This window comes from Triticum aestivum, chromosome 2B (assembly GCF_018294505.1).
Source record: "Triticum aestivum cultivar Chinese Spring chromosome 2B, IWGSC CS RefSeq v2.1, whole genome shotgun sequence".
NCBI lineage: Eukaryota > Viridiplantae > Streptophyta > Magnoliopsida > Poales > Poaceae > Triticum > Triticum aestivum.
In genome coordinates, this window is record NC_057798.1 from 408,607,593 (window position 1) to 408,634,085 (window position 26,493).

The following is a 26,493-nucleotide window of genomic DNA, read 5'->3' on the forward strand; positions in this document are numbered from 1 at the left end:
TAACCCATGATCTTCGTGAGAGTTCTTTGTGGGGTTAGGTTGTGGTGTGCAAGTTCAAGTGAAGCATCACGAAGAGATCAAATGCTTGAAGCTTGCCGTCCATTGTGGTGACAATGGACTTGTGAAGATGTGCGGAAGAGTGGCTCACCCATAGTGGAGTATGGGGGAGCAATCAACTAGTCTTCATCGAGCCAACACAATCAAGAAAGGTGGTCCAACTTGAGGGAGTCAAGATCATCATCATCTAGCTCAAGTGGACCATGTGCAAGGCAAAGGTTTGCCCTTGATAGGTTTTCTATTTTACCGGTCTCATTATGGTAGTTGGGAGACCGGGTTTTAGGATCGATTGTCGTACTATCAAGGGGGGCTCTCGATGAGTAACTTGATCATATCATTCGTAGAGAGCTCAAACCATTGCATCCTTGCATCATCTTTCTTGGTTTTTGTTTGGTTCTCTTTGTGAGTTTTGGAGCTTATGGTCATCATGATGACAAGCTCGAGTTCATCGAAAACGGAGTTCACATGCTTCTTCGATGATGTTTTCGATGTTGGAGATTCTGTCGGTTCTTCTCTGTTGGAGGTTTATCTCCTCTTTTTGTTAGGCATACCTCCCCTGTTTTGATGCTATGCTACTCGTTGTCTTGTATCCAACAAGCTTGAGTTTGCTCAAATCGGAGCTCATTTGCAGAAGTTATGGCAATTCTGGTTTTCCTTGGAGTGTACTTGTTTTCGTGGAAATGGCATAGGTTGGCGCCAGCGGTAGTACCGCTGGACCGGGGCGGCAGTACCGCGTATCACCACAAGCAGTAGTACCGTTGTCCCATAGCGGTAGTACCGCCCATGGCCATAAGCGGTAGTACGGCTCCGGTTCCGCGCTGGTACCGCCTTGACTCGAGACGTGGTTTTCTCGTGTTGGGTTCAGCGGCAGTAGTAGCAGCAGTAGGAGCGGTAGTACCGCTCATGTGCGGTAGTACCGCGGCTACCACCGCCCCTAGTACCGCTAGGCCAAGCGGCAGTACCACTGCGGCCAACGGTAGTACCACTGGCTCCAGCGGTAGTGCCGCTCGTACGGCTCTGCCTCGCCCTCTGTTTTGCTCCGCTCTCTGTGTTCTACAGCCCGGGTGGTAGTACCGCTCCCTTGAGCAGTAGTACCGCTCATGCGCGGACTGGGCACATAACGGTTGGATTCGGGAGCTCCTATAAAAGGGGTCTTCTTCCCCATTCAACCTTATCCTTTGAGCTCGTGTTCTTCCCCATTGTTTACCTTCTTCGAGCTTGCTAACTCTCAATCCCTCAATGGATTCTTGCTAGTTTTTGAGGGAAAAGAGAGAGGAGATCTAGATCCACATTTCCACCAATCACTTTCTCCTCTATGTGAGGGGAACCCATTGGATCTAGATCTTGGAGTTCTTGGTGTTCTCCTTTTTATTCCTCTCATCTTCCTCCCTAGAATTAGTTGCTTCAGTGGGATTTGAGGGAGAAGGATTTGGGCACTCCGTGTGCCCTTGCCATTACATTTGGCGCATCAGTTTGAGTTCTCCACGTGATACGTGGAAGTTACAAGTTGAGAAGCTTATTACTCTTGGGTGATTGGTACCCTTGAGCTTGTTACTCTTGGGTGCTTGGACACCCTAGAGCTTGTTCCTCTTGGGTGCCTTGGCGCCCTAGACGGTTGGTGTTGTTTGGAGCTCAATCATTGTGGTGTAAAGCTTCGGGTAAGTGTCGGGGTCTCCAATTAGGTTGTGGAGATCGCCTCGAGCAATTTGACGGGTACCGGTGACTGTCCCCAAGGGTTGCCAAAGTGTACGGGCTCGGTGACCGCCCCCAAGGGTCGCCATTTGTACGGGTTCGGTGACCGCCCTCAAGGGTCCCTTAGTGGAATCACGACATCTTGCATTGTGTGAGGGCGTGAGGAGATTACGGTGGCCCTAGTGGCTTCTTGGGGAGCATTGTGCCTCCACACCGCTCCAAACGAAGATTAGCATCCGCAAGGGTGTGAACTTCGGGATACATCGTCGTCTCCGCATGCCTCGGTTATCTCTTACCCGAGCCCTTTACTTATGCACTTTACTTTGTGATAGCCATATTGTTCTTTGTCATATATCTTGCTATCACATAGTTGCTTATCTTGCTTAGCCTAAGTTGTTGGTGCACATAGGTGAGCCTAGTTGTTTTAGGTTTTGTGCTTGACAAATTAACCGCTAGGTTTATTCCGCATTTGTTCAAGCCTAAACTGTAATTATTTTAAAGTACCTATTCACCCCCCCCTCTAGGCGACATCCTCGATCTTTCAATTGTGTTAAATCTTTTATGGATACTGATGCTTTTCGTGAATTTAGCACTAAATATGGATTTGACTCTGAGATAGTAGCTTCTTTCTGTGAATCATTTGCTACTCATGTTGATCTCACTAAGGAGAAGTAGTTTAAATATCATCCTCCCATTGAAGTAAAAGTAGTAGAACTTATTAAAGTTGAAGAAAATACTATTACTTATAATGTTGATCCTATTGTTCCTACTGCTTATATTGAGAAACCACCTTTCCCTGTTAGAATAAAGGATCATGCTAAAGCTTCAACTGTGGTTCGTAAGAGTAATGCTAGAACACCTACACCCCCTGAGCAGATTAAAGTTGAACTTAATATTGCTATGGTTAAAGATCTCTTGGTCGATAATATTGATGGGCATGTTATTTACTTCTGTGATGAAGCTGCTAGAATTGCTAGACCTGGTATTAAAAATAAACATAGACCTGTTGTTGGCATGCCTGTTGTTTCTGTTAAAATAGGACATCATTGTTATCATGGCTTATGTGATGTGGGTGCTAGTGCGAGTGCAATACCTCATTCCTTATACAAAGAAATCATGCATGATATTGCACCTGCTGAGATAGAAGATATTGATGTTACTATTAAGCTTGCCAATAGAGATACTATTTCACTAATTGGGATTGTTAGAGATGTTGAAGTCTTGTGTGGGAAAATTAAATATCCTACTGATTTTCTTGTTCTTGGTTCCCCACAAGATGACTTATGTCCCATTATATTTGGTAGACCCTTCTTGAATACTGTTAATGCTAAGATAGACTGCGAAAATGATATTGTTACTTTGGTTTAGGGGATATGTCTCATGATTTTAATTTTGCTAAATTCCGTAGACAACCCCACGATAAGGAATTACCTAGTAAAGATGAAATTATTGGTCTTGCTTCTATTGCCGGTCCTCCTAATGATCCTTTAGAACAATATTTGATAGACCATGAAAATGATATGTTTATGAATGAAACAAGGGAAATAGATGAAGTATTCTTTAAACAGGGACCTATTTTGAAACACAACTTGCCTGTTGAAATCCTTGGGTATCCTCCTCAACCCAAGGGTGATCCCGTGTTCGAGCTTAAATAATTACCTGATACTTTGAAATATGCTTATCTTGATGAAAAGAAGATATATCCTGTTATTATTAGTTCTAAACTTTCAGAGCATGAAGAAGAAAAATTATTGAAAACTCTGAAGAAGCACTGTGCTGCTATTGGATATACTCTTGATGATCTTAAGGGCATTAGTCCCACTCTATGCCAGCATAAAATAAAATTGGAGAAAGATGTTAAACCAGTTGTTGATCATCAACAACAGTTAAATCCTAAGATGAAAGAAGTGGTAAGAAATGAAATACTAAAGCTTCTGGAAGCAGGTATAATTTATCCTGTTGTTGATAGTTAGTGGGTAAGTCATGTCCATTGTGTACCTAAGAAGGGAGGTATTACTGTTGTTCCTAATGATAAAGATGAATTGATCCCACAAATAATTGTTACAGGTTATAGAATGGTAATTGATTTCTGCAAATTAAATAAAGCTATTAGAAAAGATCATTACCCTCTACCTTTTATTGATCAAATGCTAGAAAGATTATCTAAACACACACATTTTTGCTTTCTAGATGGTTATTCTGGTTTCTCTCAAATACCTGTGTCAAAAGAGGATCAGGATAAGACCACTTTTACTTGCCCTTTCAGTACCTTTGCTTATAGACGTATGCCTTTTGGTTTATGTAATGCACCTGCTACCTTTCAAAGATGTATGACTGCTATATTCCCTGACTTTTGTGAAAAGATTGCTGAGGTTTTCATGGATGATTTCTCCGTTTATGGAACTTCTTTTGATGATTGCTTAAGCAACTTTGATCGAATTTTGCAGAGATGTGAGGAAACTAACATTGTCTTGAATTGGCAGAAGTGCCACTTTATGGTTAATGAAGGTATTGTCTTGGGGCATAAAATTTCTGAAAGAGGTATTGAAGTTGATAAAGCTAAAGTAGATGCTATTGTAAATATGTCGTGTCCTAAGGACATCAAAGGTATAAGAAGTTTCCTTGATCATGTCGGTTTTTATAGGAGGTTTATTAAAGACTTCTCTAAAATTTCTAGGCCTCTGACTAATCTCTTACAAAAAGATATTCATTTTGTCTTTGATGATGATTGTGTAGAAGCATTTGAAATACTTAAGAAAGCCTTGATTTCTGCACCTATTGTTCAGCCACCTGATTGGAATTTACCCTTTAAAATTATGTGTGATGCTAGTGATTATGTTGTAGGTGATATTCTAGGGGAAAGAGTTGATAAGAAATTGAATGTTATCTAATATGCTAGTAAGACTCTAGACAGTGCCCAGAGAAGTTATGCTACTACTGAAAAAGAATTTTTAGCAGTTGTGTTCGCTTGTGATAAGTTTAGACTTTATATTGTTGATTCCAATGTAACTGTTCACACTAATCATACTGCTATTAAATATCTTATGGAAAAGAAAGATGCTAAACCTAGACTTATTAGATGGGTTCTCTTGCTACAAGAATTTGATTTGCATATTATTGATAGAAAGGGAGCTAAGAACCCCGTTGCAGACAACTTGTCTAGGTTAGAAAATGTTCTTGATGACCCACTATCTATTGATGGTAGCTTTCCTGATGAACAATTAGCTGTCATAAATGCTTCTCGTACTGCTCCATGGTGTGCTTATTATACTAATTACATTGTTGCTAAATTTATACCACCTAGTTTCACATACCAACAACAGAAAAAGTTTTTCTATGATTTAAGACATTACTTTTGGGATGACCCACACCTTTATAAAGAAGGAGTAGATGGTTTTATTAGACGTTGTATACCTGAGCATGAACAGGAACAGATCATATGCAAGTGTCACTCCGAGGCTTACGGAGGACACCACGCTGGAGATAGAACTGCACATAAGATATTGCAATCCGGTTTTTATTGGCCTACTCTTTTCAAAGATGCCCGTAAGTTTGTCTTGTCTTGTGATGAATGCCAAAGAGTTGGTAATATTAGTAGACGTCAAGAAATTTCCATGAACTATTCACTTGTTATTGAACCATTTGATGTTTGAGGCTTTGATTATATGGGACATTTTCCTTCCTCTAATGGGTATACACATATTTTAGTTGTTGTTGATTACGTTACTAAGTGGGTAGAAACTATTCCAACTAATAGTGCTGATCATAACATGTCTATTAAGATGCTTAAAAAAGTTATTTTTCCGAGGTTTGGAGTCCCTAGATACTTAATGACTGATGGTGGTTCACATTTTATTCATGGTGCTTTTCGTAAAATGCTTGCTAAGTATAATGTTAATCATAGAATTGCATCTCCATACCATCCTCAGTTTAGTGGTCAAGTAGAATTGAGTAACGGAGAGATTAAATTGATCTTGCAAAAGATTGTTAATAGATCTAGAAAGAATTGGTCCAAGAAACTTGATGATGCATTATGGGCTTATAGAAATGCATATAAAAATCCTATGGGTATGTCTCCGTATAAAATGGTTTATGGAAAAGCATGTCACTTCTCGAATTAGAACATAAGGCATATTGGACCATTAAAGAACTCAATTATGATTTCAAACTTGCCGGCGAAAAGAGGCTATTTGACATTAGCTCACTTAATGAATGGAGAACCCAGGCCTGTGAGAATGCCAAATTGTTTAAAGAAAAAGTTAAAAGATGGCATGACAAAAGGATACAAAAGCGTGAGTTTAATGTAGGTGATTATGTTTTGCTATACAACTCTCGTTTAAGATTTTTTGCAGGAAAACTTCTCTCTAAATGGGAAGGTCCTTACGTTATCGAGGAGGTCTATCGTTTCGGTGCCATAAAGATCAACAACGCCGAAGACACAAACCCAAAGGTGGTGAACGGTCAAAGAATCAAACATTATGTTTTAGGTAATCCCATAAATGTTGAAACTAATGCTATTGACACCGTAAACCCAGAGGAGTACATAAGGGACACTTTTCAGAACGTTTCAGACTCCGAAAAGGAATAGGTATGTAGTACGGTAAGTAAACCGACTCCAAAACTGCTCAAATAGCAATTTTTCTCCGTATTGAAATATTTAAAAAAAATTAGGAAAATAAGAAGTAGTCCGAAGGAGACACGAGGCATCCACAAGGGTGGAGGGCGCGCCCTACCCCTCTGGGCGCGCCCCCCTGCCTCATGGACACCTCGTGTGCCCTCTGGACTCCGCTTTCTTGCACGATACTTCTTCTGGTCGGTAAAAATTCATTATATAATCTTTCGAAGATTTTGACCATCGTACCACGACAAAATCTTCTGCTTTTGTTTCGAGCTGTTTGTCTGACAGATCTAGATCATCATGACGTCTTCCAGCGTCCCAAGGACAAGTTTTTCGAGAAGGTCATCAACCCTTACCTCGCGGAGGTGCTGCAACACCCTCAAACCATTGAGATGCGTGAGGGAGTGCTGCACATCTGCGATGTTGAGGGACCGAGGAGGGCCGGAAGCGTGGAGACAAGACTCAAATCAATGGAGCAACAAGTTTTAGAGAGGGAGAGAGAGATTGGCCCCAAGGTGTCAGGAAGCCTATTTTACCTATTATAATGGTTGATAAGATAGTCTTATCTTAAGTTTTACATGTAACTTAATGATATTAAAATAAAGAGAAATAAGGCTTTTTTATGAGTTTTTTTTTCTCTACTTTATCGTTTATCCTACGTGGCACTCATAGGATAGCATCACTATACATGGCCTCAAGCACTTTCAGCCCAGACTCTCCGCCAATAGACGGCCCAGAGAGAGCAGAGCAGACAGGCGCGGCCTGCGGGCTGGGGGCGCGGTCCGGGACCTGGCTGCCTCCGCGTGCTCCCCCACCTCTGCTAGACTGCTGCGCCGCCGCTCGCCGGCCCCTCTCGACCCCGGCCCTCAGCTGCGCTACCCGGGATTCTGCGAGCTTGCCATCAACAGGTGATTTCCCCAAGACCCAACCCCAATCCCCATCAAGCACTAGCCTGGTTGTTTTTTCTTCTAACTATCACGGCACTAGTCTAGTCTATCTAGGTGATTTCCCTGATTTGTCAAATTTTCTTTCTTAGGGCTTGCATTGATATATGTTCTTATCAATTCATGTTATAGAAATACTGTTTATTCAAGGTGTAGGTTCTTTCTGTAGGTCATGTAAAGCTCATATCAAACAGTGAAATCAATGATTTGATCTGGTAGTATCTTTTGTATCCCTGCTCTATTATATGTTGTTTTGGTCATGTTTAATCTACTTTGTTGGATCATCAAGTGTTGAAGTTCAAATTTGTGCCATGGAGCCATATTCCTTTAATCTGTTTATGCTTGCCGTGGGGTACTTTTTAGGATAGTTCTAACTTCTAGCTGCTTGATTTTTGGCCTGGGACTTTCTCGAATCCTGGCTCCATGAATCTGCTAGCTATTGTTATGTCGAGTTTCCACCGTCTGAGAATCTGATTATGAGAACGGAACATGATCCATTATAACAGCCCATTGATTCATAGCAGCAAGTTAGCACTTAGCAGTGAGGAATGAGTGGACTTATCTATTAGATCAAATGGCTTTTTTATTTGGAATCGTAAATATTCATTAGCCTTGACTGCATTTGTTTACTAGTCTATTAGATGGAAAAAAAATTGCACACATGAAATCGTGGGTGGTGTTTTTTCTATATCTCTTGCCTAATGTATTATAGGTTTTCAAAACAGAAGAACAAGGGTGGTTCTTTGATTATTTTTTTGAAACTTCAATACCCAAACGGAAAACTGTAGCGGTGTGTACTTGTGTGTACTTTTGACGGTATAGTGGCGAAGATATATCTTTTATTGGCCTGGATCCTTACTGCATTGCTTCTCTTAAAGAGGTGCCGTTGTTTGAATTTTGATCATCGTTCATCTTCATGACAATCCAGGTCACGATAAGCAGGGGCGCAAGTGGTTTTACTCAATGGTTCATTTCAAGAACAGGTACATGGTGATGGAGGTCTTTATCGACGCTAGCAGAGGAGAGGCTGATCCTGTCATCCTCACCCAGTTCAACATAACCAAAGTGATCAGAGACAGCATCCAGCTCAACTTTGGGGAATGTGGCCTAGCTGCATCTCTTGGATCATTGCAAGGTGCTAATAATTTCTAAAGCATCTTTAATTCCTCTAGGTTGCATCATAAGTGTTTGGGGTGTGTTTTCCGGTTCTGTTTAGACTTGTAGAAGTACTTCTGATCTCTGGTCATCTTCTGCAGTGAAGTATGTAAATCCTGTGACGAAGCTTTGCGTAATCCGAGTGTCGCGTGAAGATCACCAGAAAGTGTGGGCTGCTATCACAATGGTGAAGAGCATTGGGAAGATCCCAGTATCGTTCAACCTCTTGGATGTGAGTGGTAAGTGGATAATTGATGTCTTTGTTCTTTTCCTTTTAACAATTGGTTTGTTGCACCATGAGTCTATTTAACAATCTGCTTCTTAGTACTTCTGAGTGTAAGGTAAAGTTCAGTTAGCAATCACATGACCTCCTTTCTAGTTTTTGTGCATGCATGTGTTTTTTGAGTTTGTTGAAACTAATTCTCTCACCGAGACCCCGAGACTTGGTTTTGATGTATTCCCTGCACAAGCTTTGGCCTGATGATGTATGTTTTTCCATGTATAGAGCCCAGACTTAGGTTCTGAGTGTTTTGTCTCTGCGCAAACTTTGGCCTGATGATGCTACTCCATGTATAGTTTTGATGCTCATCCTCATATCCTTTGATGTGCTAGTTATTTTACTGCCATGCCTAACAGAAAGAATGTTTTGCAAGGCCGATTGTGGCAGTTCAGAGCTGACCATCAATCTACTCCTATCCAGGAAGTATCAGGGCCTGCAAGAAAGCCGCGCTGGAGTGCGAAGAAGCGAAGTTTGAGCAGTACAAGCTGGCTGCTGGTGACCGTATGACGCAGGAGATCATCGAATCCATGCAGAGTTGCTTTGCCAAACTTAAAGGATTAGACAGTTAGTAAATTAAGTTTGTTCCATGCCAGCAGTCTGGAAAAGAACCAGTAATCTAGACAAACGGCATTGTCGTTGCTCGGTCCAAGGCGCCACAAGAAGCCAGCTTCCATGCCCAAAAAAGGCCCATTCTGGAGGGAGCTTGTGGAAAATGATGTTCTTGTGCAAGAAATGTTGTGTAACTAATCATGATTAAGCCAGCATCTGGTATGTCACAAAAGAATGATGCAGTTTAGCCAATGTTTTCCTGTTTCTTTAAGCTGGTACTACACTTTATCAAGCGTTTTCATGTTTCTTGAATCTGATGTTTACGCTTTGCAACAAGAGCATACGCTACATGATAGTTTCACTGATGAAAAGCAGAAAGTGAATAGTACAATGCCCTCAAAGGAAGCAAAGCGAGAGTAAAATTTTACTAGGTCAATAAATATGGGGCATGAGAAGCAAATCAATCCAGACAGCAAACTTTGACGGACTTGTAGCAAAAGCGGAACAGAGGTTAACCAGCTAGCCTATGTGACACAACCCACATCATTTGCTGAAGTGCAAACTATTTTATCTCTTAGTGCTCTCTGCCACCTAGCTTCAATAAGATTGGGGATACGTAGGCACATCACCCCTGATAAAACACAAAACAAATTGTGCAAGAGGGAATGGATGGAAACAAAATTTGGTTGGCGTTTTCAGTCCCACAAGCCACAACCATGCATACCTATCAATTATCTTACCTGATCAATTCAGTCCCTTCAAATTAATACTCACTCCGCCCCGAATTACTTGTCACAGAAATGGATGTATCTGCATGTATTTTTAGTTCTAGATACATCAATTTCTATCCATTTGTGTGACAAGTAATTTGGGACGGGGGAGTACCAGATAAGAGCAAAACCATGAATCAGAGCAGTTCCACAACGACTGAGCACAAGAAAAGCTCAAGCGACAATCTGGCACATCCTTTTAACCAACTCCCAACATAAATCCGTGTTTACCACAAATACCATCTGTTTCTGTGTAAGCAAGTCGCTTCAAATTCAACTTCAAAATTTATATGACAAAATTGACAAGCAACTTCACACTCAAAGCATTACTTGAATCCCATACATTGATTTTGGATGACGGGAACATTCAACAGAAAGGTCACGAATGTTACATGTATCCTGATTATCAGGGCATGTTACAACTGAGACAGGCAAATAAAGCATCTGCAAAGACAAGCAACCATCACTTTATAAACAGACAACACGGTGCTTTTCCGGCCACAAGGATAATGAGGTGCCAAAAAGAATATCCAAGAACATCCTGACAATTTTTAAACTCACCGAATCACGACAGTGATAACAGGTGTTGCATTTATACATCTTATAACATTGGATTGCATGTAAGCAACAGTACAGTTTGATATAGAAGGTGCATCCTCTTGCAAGTTTGAGGATATGGTAAAACTAGCTTTTCACCTAATGTTTTTGGCACACAGAAGCAATGTTTCCTTGACGACATCAAGCGTAGACAAGGAGGCCCATCAGAAGTTGCCTGCGGATAACACCAGACAGAACCTAATCAGTTTACAAGATTATGAATTTATGATCATGGAAGCTACGCATACTCTATATCAGTACATACCGGAGCAGTGTGATTTAGCTTTCTATTATGGACAATGATTCTTACAACTATACAAAACCTCAGATCAAATAAATACTTCTGGAGATTAGACACAAAACAAAGAGGAGCCTTAGCATTTCTATTTCGTATAAATGAATGTCGTAACTGATCCTCCAATTCGCCTGTTGATTATACTACCCTGCAACAGAATTCTCCCGAGACTGATGATAGATTGGAAACTCCCAAACATCTAATCTCAAAATCTACCGCAACAAATCGATCAACAAGCATCAACGACCCCCAAATCATACCTTATCGAACCGGAGCTCAGTGGTGGTGTCTGTGGCCGTGTTCATGGCCGTGGGAGGAGGAAGAGCAGCCGCCCTTGCCGCCGCTGGTCCCCTCGCCGGCGTCCCCATGCGGATTCCGGCGGCCGCCGTCCGCCTCGTCGTCGCTGCAGTCCTCGTCGAAGGGCACCTCCTTGTGGAAGATGCAGCACTTTTTGGAGCTCTTGCGGCCGAGGGACTCGTTGTCGACGGTCCCCTCCTTCCAGGACACCTTCTTCTTCGCCCGCCGCTTCAGCCGCAGGACCACCGTCTCCGGCGGCGGCGGGGCGGCCGCGGGGGCGGAGGAGGAAGGGGAGGGGTCGATCGTCACGGTCACGGATCCGGATGACGAAGACGACGGAGGCGGCCCGCGGGTAGCCATAGCGATCTGCGATTTCCCCTCGTTTCCTTACTCTCTCGCTTGTCTAAACTTTCCCCCCTTTCGTTGCCCTTTGGATTTTTATTTTTCGTTCACGGCTTGCGGTGCCCCGTTGGGAAATTGGAACGATGGAAGTCCGAGCGTAGAGCACACTTTTTTTTTCCCTTTTGAGGGCGTAGAGCACATTTGTCTCCCATTTGATTATACTGTACCAGTTCGCCACGTTTCTGTCAGAAAATCCAACTTAAAGCTGCACGAGTATTAACAAAATAATAAGGTTGGAAATTCAATTTGGCTTCCGAGAGCATGTGCTCCCGACCCAAAAGTAATTTTTGAAATGTTAAAAAAAATCAAAACAACATTTTTATATGTTGCTAGTCACATCTAAATGCTACCCGTAAATTTTGAGGCAAAAGGATATAACCTTTAGAACTTTAACATTATTGGTGTTCTCGGCAAGGCCCTTATCTCCTAGTTGCGATCTAAAGCGTCATAGTGAAACCATAGACCCGTAAGCTTATGTACTTTATTCACGTGACTGGGAGAGTTCATGTCCCCTACATTTTTTTATATTCTTCTCGTTAGTCTCGATTCCTCGATTATCCGAGAATCTTACTCGCTTCTACATCGAAGTATTCGTGGCCATCTGCCGGGCCTGGTTGGGCTATGGGTCGGGCCTAACAAAGCCCAAATCAGAAAACCTAGGCTAGGGCCTGGTCCAGGGCAGCCATAGGGCCTAATTTTAAGGTCCAAACCCCGGCTCGACAGTGAAAAGGTCAATTGGGCCTTGGATCGAGCCTCTTCCCTAAGATGCAAGAATGGCAAGCCCAGGCTCGGCCCGGTGTGTCCTTCAGGCTCAACACTTAGGCCCGGGCCCAGCCATGTGTGTCCTCTGGGCTCAAAACTTAGCCCCAGGCCCGGCCCGACGTGTCCTTCAGACTCAAAACTTAGGCCCAGGCCCGGCCCGCGGGCAAGACCGGGTCGGGTATCCCATGGCCAGGTATACACCGACGACACACTTGATGGGGTTAATCATGATTCAATACTTTTGCCTGTTCTCAAAGGTTTGGACGAGGTCAGGGATAACATGATCCCCTTCACGACCAAGTCATCTATGTATACGTCTATATTATTTTCTTCTACGTGTGGAATGCCCGCTGCATGGCGCGTTGATAGGTGGAACCTACGTTCTTTAGTTCGGATGACATGGTTTTATAAACCCTGACAACATGGCGAGGCTAGACCAAAAATTCAATTTGGTACACGGGCTCATTTACACCTAGTGAACAGTAAAATATAAAGAAATAGCAGAAAAATTCAAACAATTCTAAAAAGAATATGCTGCAAGATGACCAAATGCATGATGTTCGTGCAAAATTTCAGCTTATTTGGATATTCGAGGAGCTCGTGACAAAATCTGGGGTGAATAGTGTTGTTTTCTCGGACACCTGAAATTTGTCTTTTTTGCCACGAGCTATTTAAATGTCCAAACAAGCTGAAATTTTGCACGAACATCACAGTTTTGTGCATCTTGCATCACAAAAAATTGAATTTTTTGCTACTCCCTCCATTTTTATATACAAGACCACAAACTTAAATTACAGATACCAAGATAAAATTTAATATATGTTTTGCAACCAAATTTTTTTCTCGTTTACTGGGATCATTAATACACCGCATACATGTAAGAAAATTGAATGGAGGAATTAGCTAAGGCTGGTCCTAGTGGGGAGTAACATAGTACACTAGTATTATGCATATGATACTAGTGTATGATACTACATCCATAGTGCATAGTATCATAGGTGGTCTCATTTATTATCATATATGACACATAGTAGCATAACATTTATTGTGATACGGTATCTACCTATGTTACTATGATCCTCTCTCTCTTCTTTAATTGCCTGCCACATAAGCATGTTTGCGAGTCCCAACTCCCAAGTACATGATACTACTCCCTCATTTCCGGTTTATAAGACTCAATTCAAAAATCTCATCAATCAAGGTAGATGGTGAGTGGTGGAATACCTTTTGGAGTTTGCAAAAGCACCCAATTAATGCTCTTGTTTTTCTCAAAAAAGTATGTTTACCAATGCATTAATTGCAATGCATGCATGCATAAATTACATGCATTAGTCAATTTTCTCTTAATACTTGCATGCAATGATTTAATGCACCTTAGAATCTAAACATGTGATGGAAAACAACCAAATTGAGCCTTATAAAATGGAAAAACTAAAATTTTGAGATAAACCCTATAAACCGGAAAGGAGGGAGTAGTTATGTTACCCCCACTATGGCTAGCCTAAGTGTCATTATGACTGCATGCATGCAAGTAACAATTTGTTAGTACGAGAAAACATCATTAATTTTTGCCTCGATTACTGTTAGTGGCCTTATGTAGATGCAAAATTTATATTTCATGGTGACCTTGTATAAGTAAATGGAGGGAGTATTATTTTTAATTTTACAAGAATAGGCGCTTCCTAGGCTAGACCCCCTTTATAAGGGAGAGTATCCATCCTCCCTTCAGGCTGATCTTTTGGGAGGAAGAGAGCTCTCCACTTTTGGCTGGGCTTGATGTGCCCAGGAAACAGAGAGCAACTAATTAACGAGCGCTCCTTCGAGAGCCTCGCAACGATCAGCGCCACTTGGCACGCTCTCAGCCATTTGCCACGTGTCGCGCTCTGGGCGCTCCCTCTATTTTTTTTTTGTTTTTTTGCATGCGTTTTCAGCTTTTTTAACGGTTTTTTCCTCGGTTTTTTTCAACGTTTTGGTTTTCCACCGGTCTTCCTTAGCTTTTTGATCAAAAAATCTCCAAAAAAAATTGCGCAAAAGAACGCGTTTTCTTTTTTTTCCTCCCTTGCACGAGTCACGGTTTTGCTTCCGCAAGAGGCACGGTTGTGCTTTCGCGAAAGTCACAGCCATGCCTCATCGGAAACGGGAAAAGAACGCGTTTTCTCTTCTTTTTTTCCCTTCCGCGAGAGTCACAGTTTGCTCCCGCGAGAGGCACAGTTGTGGCCTCTCGCGGGAGCAAAACCATGACTCTTGCGGAAGGAAAAAACCCGTGCTCCCGTTTTTTTTTTAGTTGCTACTCAAGCTCATCTAAAGAAAAAAAATCCTCTTTTTTGAGTTGCTACTCCAGCTCATCTGAAAAAAAAGTCCTCTCCCAGTACCTCCAAATCCCATGTATGACCAAAGTGTTACTCTAATTCCAGACAGAAATACAATGCACCCATATGACCAGTAAATTCCGAGCAGCTTATATAGCATAGATGGTTCAATAGCATTCGTTGTTTTGAGTTGCTACTCAAGCTCATCTGAAACGCGGCGGGGAACCAACATGTTTAATTGCCACCCTATCAGCAGTTGGGTTGGAGGTTGATGGAGACGCTTTGATTTTGCAATAAATCTTGACAGCACACTATCTTTGCCGTGCCACAGAACATATCCAACACGTGAGCACCAAGATTATGTGCCCACTGACTTTCTGTAGGGCATTACTGTAAGCATCTCGTTCTTACATGGGAGACAATGGCCTGAATTACTGAGGGGTAAAAAGTATGCAGAGGTCATAGAACAAATCAGATTGGCGTTGATCAGCAAGTGTGATCAATCAACCGAATATATCAATAAAAATGTACAGAAATTGCTGCTCTAAACTGAAAGCCCGTCTGGGTTGTGCGCCTCGATGTCGACATGTCTGATTCCAGGCACAATCTTCTGTATCTCTGACTCCAGCCGATCCACTTCATATCCCAGAGCATCCACCACACCCTCACCTGTACAGGCAGCAGTAACGCGTGCCTTGTCAGAACATGATAACAAGCATACAAATTGCGACTAGAGCAACATACTGCATACCATACTCAGCCATAACCCTTCGTAGCTCCGCATCATCCTTACTCAACGAGGCCTCCCGGAACTGTCAAAACGAATCGATAAAAGGTTATAGAGAAATGATATCGATGATCTATTGAGATTGGTGACCAAGAGAGGATGTTTGAAAAAGGAATAGCCAATATTAGCCATCACAGTGCAAAGATGCAACTCGTACTTCAAACCAACTTACTTGGATGAAACTTTAGCTATAAATCCTCCTTTCATCTATACCCTACCTTACTTTTTATGGAGGATTATTGAGATGCTTACATGCTGAGAGTACAATTATACATCAAACGGGAGTTTGCACTTGAAATTTTCCCATCTTACAACATGGACATGTTTTTTGAACTGCTCGAATACAATCATCTCAGAAAGGAATGCATCGAGTGCAACCCCTCCTCTCGTCTAAATGTGTGAATCAGAGATATAAAGATGGGCAGTGCAAAGATGCAGCTCATGCTGCGATACCAAGCAATTTGGATGAAACTTTTCAGTATAAAATTATAAATCCTTTTTTCATCTACACCCTGTATTTTTGGGAGGATTATTGAGACCTATTATGCAAAGTGCACAAAATTGACATTGAATTGAGGGCTTCCAATTGATATTTCCGCAGCTTACAACAAGGACATGCAGTTAATTCAAATTTTTATCACGCCTAGTTAGCATGAGTGAAATATTAATTACACAACTCTCAGTAAAGGTAGATGTTAAGTTAAAGTCGGTGTCTTGAAGAATCCACTAAACATCAATCACTGACTGACTGCTGACACTCTAGCCAAAGCTTGACTATACTAGCGAGAAGAGCAATACAAAGACTACCTAGAATTTCGACAAAGAAATTGAGTGATTGCATCAGTTTAAGATAATAGGCACATAAATTAGCAATTATTCACTAACCTGGCAACAGAGCAATACCAATATACTCATTAAAAAGAGCAAAATAACTACGTTGCTTTAAAGTAGAAAAGACACCTGTTTAGCCCATACTCCACGTCCAGTCCTTTCAAGATAATTTTGCACCAAGACTACTCCATTGAAATCTGTGAGATGATTACGTCAATAAATTGTTAAGACAAGATCAGAAATGTAAGAGGAATTTCAGCAAGCGAGTATAGATGAGCTCAACATGTTAGCAAATATGGATGGGAAGAGTCAACAAATTAGCAAATTGTAAGGGCTACCCCTTGAAATATCCTTCGTATACATACATGTTTTGCATACCATAATGCTTGTTTTTTGTTTCGTGATAACAGATGAATACACATGCAGTAGTTTGGTACCCTCTTAGTATTCACTGGCACTCCACCCACTGCCTCTCCCCGCACCCATAACTCTATACAACACTCTTCCTCCCATACGAACCCCAAGGGAAAATCTTTTGCAGGCAAGTCATCGTCTCGTGGGGATTTCAGACATTAATTCCCTCAGGTAACATAACAGTTACGAGTTAGTGCCAACTGCAAAGTCATATGAACCCCGAGGGGAAAATCCTTTGCAGGCAAGTCATCGTCCCGTGGGGATGTCGGACATTAATTCCCTCAGGTAACATAACAGTAAATTATGAGTTAGTGCCAACTGCAAATTCATGAAGTTAGCTCACTAAAGTGTATTCCTTCTTAATGGTCATACAATAGCCATACAGAAAGATGCTTGTAAAGCGATAGGTTCAAGATTAATAAGTTAATAGATGATAGGGCCATCCATTGCAGATAAATAATATCAACTCGGTCATTTACAGCAAATTCAATTCATCAAATAGAAACAACCAAGGCTAACTAAAAAGAGTGCTCTGTAACTATTAACTTCCAGAAAGAAACATCATATACTAAGGAATGATGTGCCAATTCAACAAATAGAAACAACAAGGTTAACAAAAAAGAACTGCTCCATAGTTATTAATTCAAAAAAGAGACATGCTAGACTAAAAACTATGAACTAAAAGTGTCAATAAATTAGAATAATTGTAAGCTGGAATATGGCACATGATAAGAGTCATACCAATTTCTGCTTTGAATCTAAAGAACCCTGGCCCAATCACCTCACTTTTGCAATCATAAAGAGAATCTACAACCTGCAAGATGTAATAACATCAGCTTCATAACAAAGCTTCTGAGCATTGTACTATGAAATAAAGTCATCCGGAAGTTACCGGATCAGATTTCAGAAATTCAAGAACTCGCTGCATATCATGATCATCAATGGCCCTACCAATTAAAGCATGCCTGTTCCTCTGGATGAGAAAAATCGCAACCTACAGAGATAGCACAATTGTTGAATCTTGCTTTGAAACAAGACATGAGCAGGAATGAACAAACAGATGCAAATCCTGAACAAACCATCAGAGCAAAGATAACCCAGATGAAAACATATAGTGGTCATTTTAAGTATGGCCAATGGATTTTGCAGAAACCATTTGTGTGAAAATTATGGGTATACTTGAAGCCCTTATTCAGTTCCAATAGCATTTAGTGAAAACATTAATTGGTTGAAGCTGGTCGACAGTCATTGTAATAGTCTATTATAGTTCTGCATAAAAAAAAACAGGAAATTGTGGTTTTTAAAGCTTATAAGTTAATTTTCAAGTGAAACTGGTTGTAGTTATACTAGTTTTATCCCATACTAACCAAACTAGGTTTTATAACGTTAGGCTAACAAACATGTTGCTCTGGCATGACTTTCTCACGGGTTTTTCACAGGTACTCCCTCTGTTCACGATGTTCTAACTTTTTTCTGAATCAGATGTATATAGACGCATTTTAGTGTGTTTGTTCACTCATTTCATTCCGTATGTAGTCCATATTGAAATATTCAAAAGATGTTATAATAGTGAACAGAGGGAGTAATAAATAGGAAGTGTTGCCTCACAGTATCAATTCTCAGTTTACCTAACACTAGAGCATGGATAGCATACACAGCTTCACTATGAAACCAAATGCAGGATGTGTGAGGCAAGTGATACAAAAAAAAAGGAATAAACTAGCAATCAAATAAAAGTATGCACCTCTTACAAAATAAAAGTTTAATAGAACATACTTCAGACTTAACGCAATTGACAAAAAAATATACATCAAGAAACATAACGCCACTATAGCAGACTAGCGGTGGCAGTTATGAAACTTTTGGCCTTAGAGCTTCACAAATCAAACAAATGCAGTCTATGCAGTGTGCCACTTCAACAGAACAAAGCCTTTAGTCCCAAACAAGTTGGGGTAGGGTAGAGCTGAAACCAATAAGATCTCGCAACCAACTCATGGTTCAAACAAAGATAATTTCAATAAGAAAATATAATCGGGTAGAGAGTTCAAATGGCGGAATGTGTGGCTTTGCTCAATGCGAAAACATGACGATATTCATTTCAATTTGTTTCAGATTCTCATGAAAATGTGTACAGAAAATATGGCAAAATTGTCAGTAGGGCAGCATAATTCAAGTACAGAGCACAAAAGAGTACAAAAATACATTTGTATTGACTCTTCGTTTGTACAAACAGAGCAAATATAAGCTGACAGAAGCAAAACAAAAAAACATGAAACGGAAAAATTAGCATACCATTCCAAGTAAGTTACCAACAATGATAGAACCAATTGGATCATAGATGGGGTTTCCTGTCATTTGAACAGCCACCAAAGATGCTGCTGCGATAGCAAGACCTGTAACAGCAGCACCATCCTGTCGGACAATTATTGGGATATGAGAAGGAATCAAGGAAGTTAAGAAGTAATGAATAAATGGTAACTGGTAAGTAAACAAGAAATATGATTAAGATGGCAAATGCGGGCAACTAAATTAATCATAAAAAAGGGCACAGATGCAAGTTCAGGATTTCAGTTGCAGGAAGTGATTGGACTACAAGAGAGAGGTACTAAGGTAGTTTAGAACACATTACTCACTTCAGTCATAACAGCAACTGAAGTTGGATCATGACCACGCCAGATGTAGTCTCTGATACTCATTCCTTCTGCTGCTGCACCTTTCTTAACAGCCTTTATAGCAACAAGAAGTGAAGCACCTAGAGAGACAACAGCATCTGTCAACTAAAACCATACTAAATAACTAAAACAAATAAAGACAACAGGTTTTCATGAATAACACCTTCAATTAGGATCGACCCACCGATCACTAATGCAGCATAGTGAATGTTCTCGGGAGGCTGTGTAATATAAGTATAAGATATGAAAACTGTACTTGGGATAAGATTTGATGATAAAATGGAATGTACATGCAAAATTCTCTACTGAATCAAATGATACACTGGCATCATACTTGAGAACTCCACAAGTTCTGAACTCCATTCACAATAGTAGCACCTGAACCCAAGCAAAATATTCCAACCGCGGATATCAAAGACCATACAAATCTTTCTTTTGAATAACCATAGCTGCAAAAGAGATTAAGCTAGGGTAAGCAATCATTAAGTCAAGACACAGGGCACCACATCAATTTATGTCATATATAGACAGTCTTATCAGTTATCACTGGTTCTCTAGAGAATATTATTTATTATACAGTGATTAATACCAGGGTTCTTCCTTATCACTAATAGTCCAGTAAAAACGGGAGATCTTTGTTGGCAAAGCATGCATTAAAATCAAAGAGTTATACATACGGGTGTAGAGCATCTGGAGCACGTCTTGAACTTCTCAGACCATATGCAAGAAGAGCCTGAATTTTGATAGGCAGTTAGTCTCTGGGTATGCTACTTCACTCCAGGTCAAGAAATAGACAGGAAAAAAAGAAACACGAACTTAAGTTGCAAAGGTAAAGTTACCTGGTTAGCAAAGTCTGCCACCGAATGTACTAGCTCAGCTAGCATAACATGACTAGATGTTGAAAACCACACACCAAACTTCAGCGTGAAGACAAGGAAATTACACCAAAGTGCCGTGTTAACCGCTCGATGGCTGAGATCAAACCAACAGGAGTTGCATGAAATGAAGTGTATATCAATAAAGAACCTTGAGAAATAATTCAAGCATGCAATAATAAATTAATGGTCACTATTTTGCAAATAATTGCTAACGCAAATATTAAATAACTCATATGATAATACACAAAACTGAATACCCTTAATGACAGTGCAATGAGTGTTTCATAGAGAAAGACCACCATAATTCATACTTCATCATAAATGAAAAAAAACTATTCAGAGTGGATCTTCTTCCTCGGTTTGGATGGAGAAATAGCTTCCATCTGTCCTCTAAAATGGAAAAGATACATACTCTACAATATTTTCCTCTCAAGCATAGATAGCATCATCACTCCCATCACAATCATTACTCTTCCATCATTGTAAATGGAATAACATTTCCGTCCAGTCACAATATAGAGGCAATAGCATTTCTGCCCCATCATAGCACATAAGTATATTACAAGAGCAATTAAAATGATTCCTTAAGAAAAGCATGGCCGAAACACGCAAATCCATCAATTGATTAATAGCAGTGTGCCAACTACGCAGTTTTTAGAACAAAAAGGATCGTCCGAATTACCTGTGCTCATCGTCGAAGTGTGTCTGCTTCTTGGTCTTGGCGACACGCAAAGAATAACCTGCGGCCCAACAGGAACAGCAACAATACCAAACGTAAGATGCCTGACGAACCCCAGAACGAGGACACGGACAGGAAAAACGAAGGGGCACTGGTCTTACTGCGGGAGATGGTGAGCAGGACAGGGGGCGCGTCCGCGACGGTGCCTCGGGGCGGTGACGCTGCCGGGGGTAACGTCCGCCACCCGCGGAGGCCGAGGAGGCCGGGGGCACCGGAGGCGGAGCCGAAGATCGGGCGGGGCGAGAATGGCGGAGGCGGGGGCGTTGGATGTCGATCCTCGCGGTCGTCGTCGCGGCGGAGGAGGTGGTGGAGTGGAAAGGGCGAGGGGACGAGGGGGCGGGACGATGATGAGAGGAGGCGGAGGCGGAGGGCGGCGGCGGCGGCGAGAGGACGGCGCATTTAGGGATGCCGGCCCCGCCGGTGGTGCTGTTGGTGCTGCCGCGGGCGTGGCGCAGCTTCCATTCGAGGGAAAGCGATAGAAGAACGCAAAGGAAGGAGAGCTCTAGGTGGGTTTGGGGGATTCTGGGTGCACCGTGGGCTGGACTGGGCTCGTGCAAGTTAGGGTTCGGCGTCCTGTAAAACTAGGCTTTTGCTCAAACAAAATTGTAAAACTAACCCACCCACCCACCCCTAGGTTTAGGGTTCCACCTCTCCTCTGGCGAAAAGCTGGAGTCCACGTGAAATCTTGCTGGGGGCTGATTCTCTCTCGGCCGCCGGTGAGATCAACCTATCTCCGCCACGCAGATCCGTTTGCATGGCGGAACCATCGCAGCAGAAGTTAGGGGGGAAGGAGGAAGGCGGGTCGACGGCTTTAGCATCGGGGGCGGCGACGGTAGGGCATGTCGGATCGGAAAGGATGCTGGGGGGTGAGGAAGAGCTGGAAGTGGAGGGACTCAGTAGAACGGGCGAGGGAGACGGGACGCAGAGGAGAGGAGGGAGCATGAGGATGAGATCGAAGATTCAGATGGAAATCTCCATGATGCTGACTTAGGACTGGAGGATCAATTGGCAGGGATGAAGCTACATGGGAAGGAAGAAGAAGGCCTAGATTTCTCGGCTGAGGTGGAAGAACTGATCAAGGATGTCCGATGGTTGGCGTTGTTCCGTGTACACACGACGAAACCGTTCAGTCACGCGGCTTTACTTCAGCAGATGCACAATGCATGGTCGGCGGCGCAGGGGGTAACTTTCAACATCAAGGGGCCAAATCTTTTCCTGGTCCAATGCCATTGCTTGGGGGATTGGAGGAAGATCATGGAGGGAGGGCCTTGGCTGTTCAGAAGGGCCCCAGTGGTGATCCAAGAGTATGATGGTTTCTCGGATGTGAAGGAATACAAACTTGACAAGATTCTGGTGTGGGCTAGGGTGAAGGGCCTGCTAGATGGCCTCACCAGGAAGAGAGAGCTGGCAGAGAAGGTTGCTGCGAAAGTTGGGGACCCTCCGTTCAATGTGATCATGAATAAGGGTAGGATCAACCCGGCGAGTACTTTGAGGGCTAGGGTTTATGTGGATGTCCACACCCCCCTGGTTCATTTTGTCCATATCACATTGAAGGAAAGGAAAAAGTACAGTGTGTATTATGAGAAGCTCCCTAATTTTTGCTATGCATGTGGACTAATGGGACATCTGGCTGATGAATGCGGGGATGGAGTTCATGACCCAAGCACCTTTGGGTGGGCGACTGGCTGCTATGGGAGCCAGAGATGCCAGCTACTCAGCCCTTTGGGGGGAGAGGCAGAGGAGAAGGCAGAGGGAGGGGTCGAGGAAGAATGGCAGGAGGTGCTGATAGAGGAACTTGGGGGGGTAGAGGTCCGATGGATGGTACAGGAAGGACTGAGGAGCGAGAAGACGCTTCTCACGGCCCGCATCAGATGGAGGTGGAGGACCGGGGCGCCCTAGTGGAGAGGCGGGTGAAAAAGGGGTGCGGAAGAGGCTGGTGGCGGCGGATGGATCTCTCAATGGAGGAGGGCATCAGCTGCAAAACTTACCCGGCAGGGTTGCGGGTACGGTGATGATGATTGAAGGCAACTCGCTTTCAGCTAGCCCATCAGGTGTAGTCACTACACCGGAGAAAAATCGCTTCATTAAGAAGCGACGCCAAGATGAAGGAGAATGTTCTGAGTCAGATATGGAGGCGGCCTCCCATGAGGAGAGCCGCCAGCAAAGATGAGGACTCTATGCTGGAACTGTCGCGGGATTGGCGACCCTTCGACAGTACGAGAGCTCCGCGATCTTGTGGAGGCTAGTGCGCCGTCGGTGCTTTGTATAGTGGAGACGCAGATAGCAAAGAACCGAGTGGAGGGGTTGGCGGCTTCTTTAGGTTTTGATAGTAGTTTTGCAGTAGCGAGTAGGGGCAGGAGCGGAGGATTATGTATCTTTTGGAAATCAACTATTGAGCTTTCAATAAAAAACTTTTCTCAATATCACATTGACTCTTGGGTCTCTGAACCAGGTGTCGTGCAATGGCGATTGACATGTTTCTATGGAGAGGCCACTAGAAGCCTGAGGTATAAAACTTGGGACACAATGAGGAGACTGCGGGGCGAGAGTACCCTGCCTTGGGTTTGCATCGATGATTTCAATGAGATTTTACGCCAGGAAGAGCAAATGGGGCCGAATACTCGAGATAGCTCACAAATCGCTGGGTTTCGGGAGGCTGTTGATGTTTGTGGCCTGTCAGATTTGGGATACAAGGGCTTGGACTGGACTTTCGAGACACGGGTGACGGGTGGACAGTACTGTCGGGTAAGATTGGACAGAGTTTTGGCTACTTCTAGCTGGTCGAGCCTGTTTCCTTTTGCTAGCGTGGAGCACCTGACAGCGGCGAAGAGCGATCATAGCCCAATCTTACTGATGACTGACTTGGAGGCTGGGAACCAGAGGATGAACTCGAAGAGACCGTTTCGCTACGAATGCGCGTGGGAGACGGACACCCGATTTGAAGGAATTGTGGAAGCCGCCTGGAACGAAGATGGTCCTGCGGGGTCAATCACTGAGCTGGCTAACAAACTTCAGTCTGTTTCTTCGGCCATGGCGCGATGGGGGCGACAAACTTTTGGGTCTGTTCGTATGGAAATACGGTCCCTCCATCGTCGCCAACTGGCCTTGCTGCGAGGGGAACCGACACGTATGGGACCCGGCCAAGAGGAGAAGGCCATTGAAGACCGCATGGTAGAACTAGCCTATCAGGAGGAGATAATGGCGAGGCAGCGTTCCCGTATCACCTGGCTTTCTGAAGGCGATCGGAACACGGAATTTTTCCAAAGGAAGGCGAGCGCGAGAAGGTCAAAAAACAGAATATCACAGTTGAACCGAGCGGATGGCTCTGTATGCACGGACAAGGACGAGCTGGCCAACATGGCCACGGAGTTTTATGAGAATTTATACAAATCGGAGGGCACTATAGGCATTGAAGAGGTGTTATCACATATCCCGGTGCGGGTGGATGGCAGTATGAACTCAAAGTTGAATGAAGTGTACAACAAAGAGGAGGTAAAGGAAGCCCTCTTTCAAATGTTTCCGACCAAGGCACCGGGCCCGGACGGTTTTCCCGCCCACTTCTTTCAAAAGCATTGGGAGCTTTGCGGGGATGAGGTTACAAGTATGATCATTCGAGTGCTCGATGGAGTAGATTCACCGGAGGAGATTAACAACACGTTCATTGTTTTGATTCCCAAGATAGCGAGTCCAAAAATTTTAGGACAGTTTCGGCCAATAAGCCTTTGTAATGTGATCTACAAGATTGCCTCAAAGGTCTTAGCAAATCGGTTGAAATCCATTCTCCCCGAAATCATCTCAGAAGAGCAGTCGGCTTTCGTTCCTGGACGCCTCATAATGGATAACTTCATCACAGCCTATGAGTGCTTGCATTACATGAAAACCAGGAGGGTCAAAGGAAACAGATATTGTGCCCTAAAATTGGATATGATGAAAGCATACGATCGTTTGGAATGGTCTTACCTAGAAGCAGTGATGACCAAGATGGGGTTCAGCCCGAGGTTCATTGCCACGGTGATGCGGTGCGTGTCCTCGGTCTCTTTTTCAGTTCTCTTCAATGGAGGGAGCTTGGATGCTTTCCGGCCTTCACGTGGCCTGCGGCAAGGGGACCCTATATCGCCCTACTTATTTTTGCTCGCGGCTGAGGGTTTATCATGCTTACTGAAGGCGCAAGGGGCAGTCCGAGGGATTGAAGTTGCTCCTCAAGCACCTCCAGTTAATCATTTACTTTTTGCTGATGACAGTTTGCTATTTTTTGAGGCCTCTGAGGAAAGTGCTACGAGAGTTAGGGAACTACTAACCAAATATTGCAATGCCTCGGGCCAGAGGATAAATCAGGATAAGTCTTCTATCTTCTTTAGTAAAGGTGTGGCTGCTATGACAAAAGAAGTGATAAAGCAAACCCTGAATGTTCATACTGAGTCCTTGTTAGAGAAGTACCTAGGCTTACCCTCGGATGTGGGTAGAGCAAAGGAAGGGTCCTTCAGATATCTAAAGGACAGAATTTAGAAGCGAGTTCAAGGGTGGATGGAGAAGTGCTTATCAGCGGGCGGCAAGGAAGTGCTCATAAAATCTGTGGCCCAGTCCATTCCGACATATTCGATGGCATGCTTCAAGCTGCCAAGGGGCCTTTGTGAACACATCAATGGCCTAATTCGGAAGTTTTGGTGGGGAAGTAAGAATGGAGAAAGGAAAACAGCATGGGTTTCCTGGAATACAATGACAAAACCGAAGTTCATGGGCGGCTTGGGGTTTCGAGACATTGAGTTGTTCAATCTGGCTTTGCTTGCACGACAGGCCTGGAGACTGCTACAAGAGCCGGAGACGTTGAGTGCAAGAATTCTGTGCGCCCGTTACTACCCTAATTCAAATATCCTTGATGCTAACCTGGGTTCGGCCCCATCTCAGGTTTGGTGGTCAATCTTGGAGGGGAGGGATGTGTTGTCTCTAGGGCTGATCAAGAGAGTTGGTGATGGTTCTTCCACCCGGATTTGGTCAGACAACTGGATTCCGAGAGACTATAAACTCCGCCCGATCTGTGCAAAAACAGCAAACCCACCATCTTTGGTGGCCGAGCTGATCAATCCAGTGACTCGGTCTTGGGACAGGCAAACACTATTGGATCACTTTATAGCACCGAACATTGACATGATCATTAACATACCCATCAGCAATCGAGTACAAGATGATTTCTGGGCCTGGCATTACGATCGGCGTGGTGTCTTTTCAGTTCGTTCTGCATACCGAATGATCACGGCTATCAAAGCTCAAAGGGAAGATTGGATTGAGCACCGACCGGGACACTCAGATGCTGCAACAGATAAAAGCTCATGGACACAGTTATGGCAAGCGCAAGTACCATCCAAAGTCCGTGTTTTCGTGTGGCGACTTGCCCACACTTTGCTACCCACGGGCCTGGTCCGGCACCAGAGGAAGATGGCAGATAGT

General features: G+C 43.2%; 3 protein-coding genes across 7 annotated transcripts; 1 reads left to right on the forward strand and 2 right to left on the reverse strand.

The window, feature by feature from the left end:
• Positions 1-7,055: 7,055 nt before the first annotated feature.
• On the forward strand, positions 7,056-9,566 carry LOC123045190 (probable ribonuclease P/MRP protein subunit POP5). Of its 5 annotated transcripts, none has more exons than XM_044468145.1 (4): positions 7,056-7,275; positions 8,240-8,446; positions 8,568-8,705; positions 9,120-9,566. In XM_044468145.1, exons 1-4 carry the CDS (start codon positions 7,056-7,058, stop codon positions 9,251-9,253), a joined length of 699 nt encoding a protein of 232 aa, XP_044324080.1. In that variant the 3' UTR covers positions 9,254-9,566. The 5 variants fall into 5 exon arrangements, with proteins under 5 accessions (XP_044324080.1, XP_044324079.1, XP_044324081.1 ...); XM_044468144.1 differs by having other exon boundaries at positions 9,167-9,566; XM_044468146.1 differs by having other exon boundaries at positions 8,568-8,698.
• An 810-nt stretch (positions 9,567-10,376) lies between these two features.
• Positions 10,377-11,718, reverse strand: LOC123041302 (protein phosphatase 1 regulatory subunit INH3). The gene is made up of 2 exons (XM_044463942.1): positions 11,218-11,718; positions 10,377-10,837 (listed from the first exon to the last, which is right to left on the reverse strand). The coding sequence occupies exon 1, from the start codon at positions 11,612-11,614 to the stop codon at positions 11,234-11,236; it is 381 nt and encodes a 126-aa protein (XP_044319877.1). The 5' UTR covers positions 11,615-11,718; the 3' UTR covers positions 10,377-10,837; positions 11,218-11,233.
• A 3,344-nt stretch (positions 11,719-15,062) lies between these two features.
• On the reverse strand, positions 15,063-21,595 carry LOC123045192 (metal tolerance protein C4). Its single transcript, XM_044468149.1, has 13 exons — positions 21,150-21,595; positions 20,992-21,049; positions 20,271-20,403; positions 20,109-20,164; positions 19,766-19,880; positions 19,595-19,652; positions 19,393-19,511; positions 19,052-19,171; positions 17,652-17,753; positions 17,501-17,573; positions 16,475-16,542; positions 15,479-15,539; positions 15,063-15,396 (listed from the first exon to the last, which is right to left on the reverse strand). Exons 1-13 carry the CDS (start codon positions 21,445-21,447, stop codon positions 15,272-15,274), a joined length of 1,386 nt encoding a protein of 461 aa, XP_044324084.1. The 5' UTR covers positions 21,448-21,595; the 3' UTR covers positions 15,063-15,271.
• Positions 21,596-26,493: the final 4,898 nt, after the last annotated feature.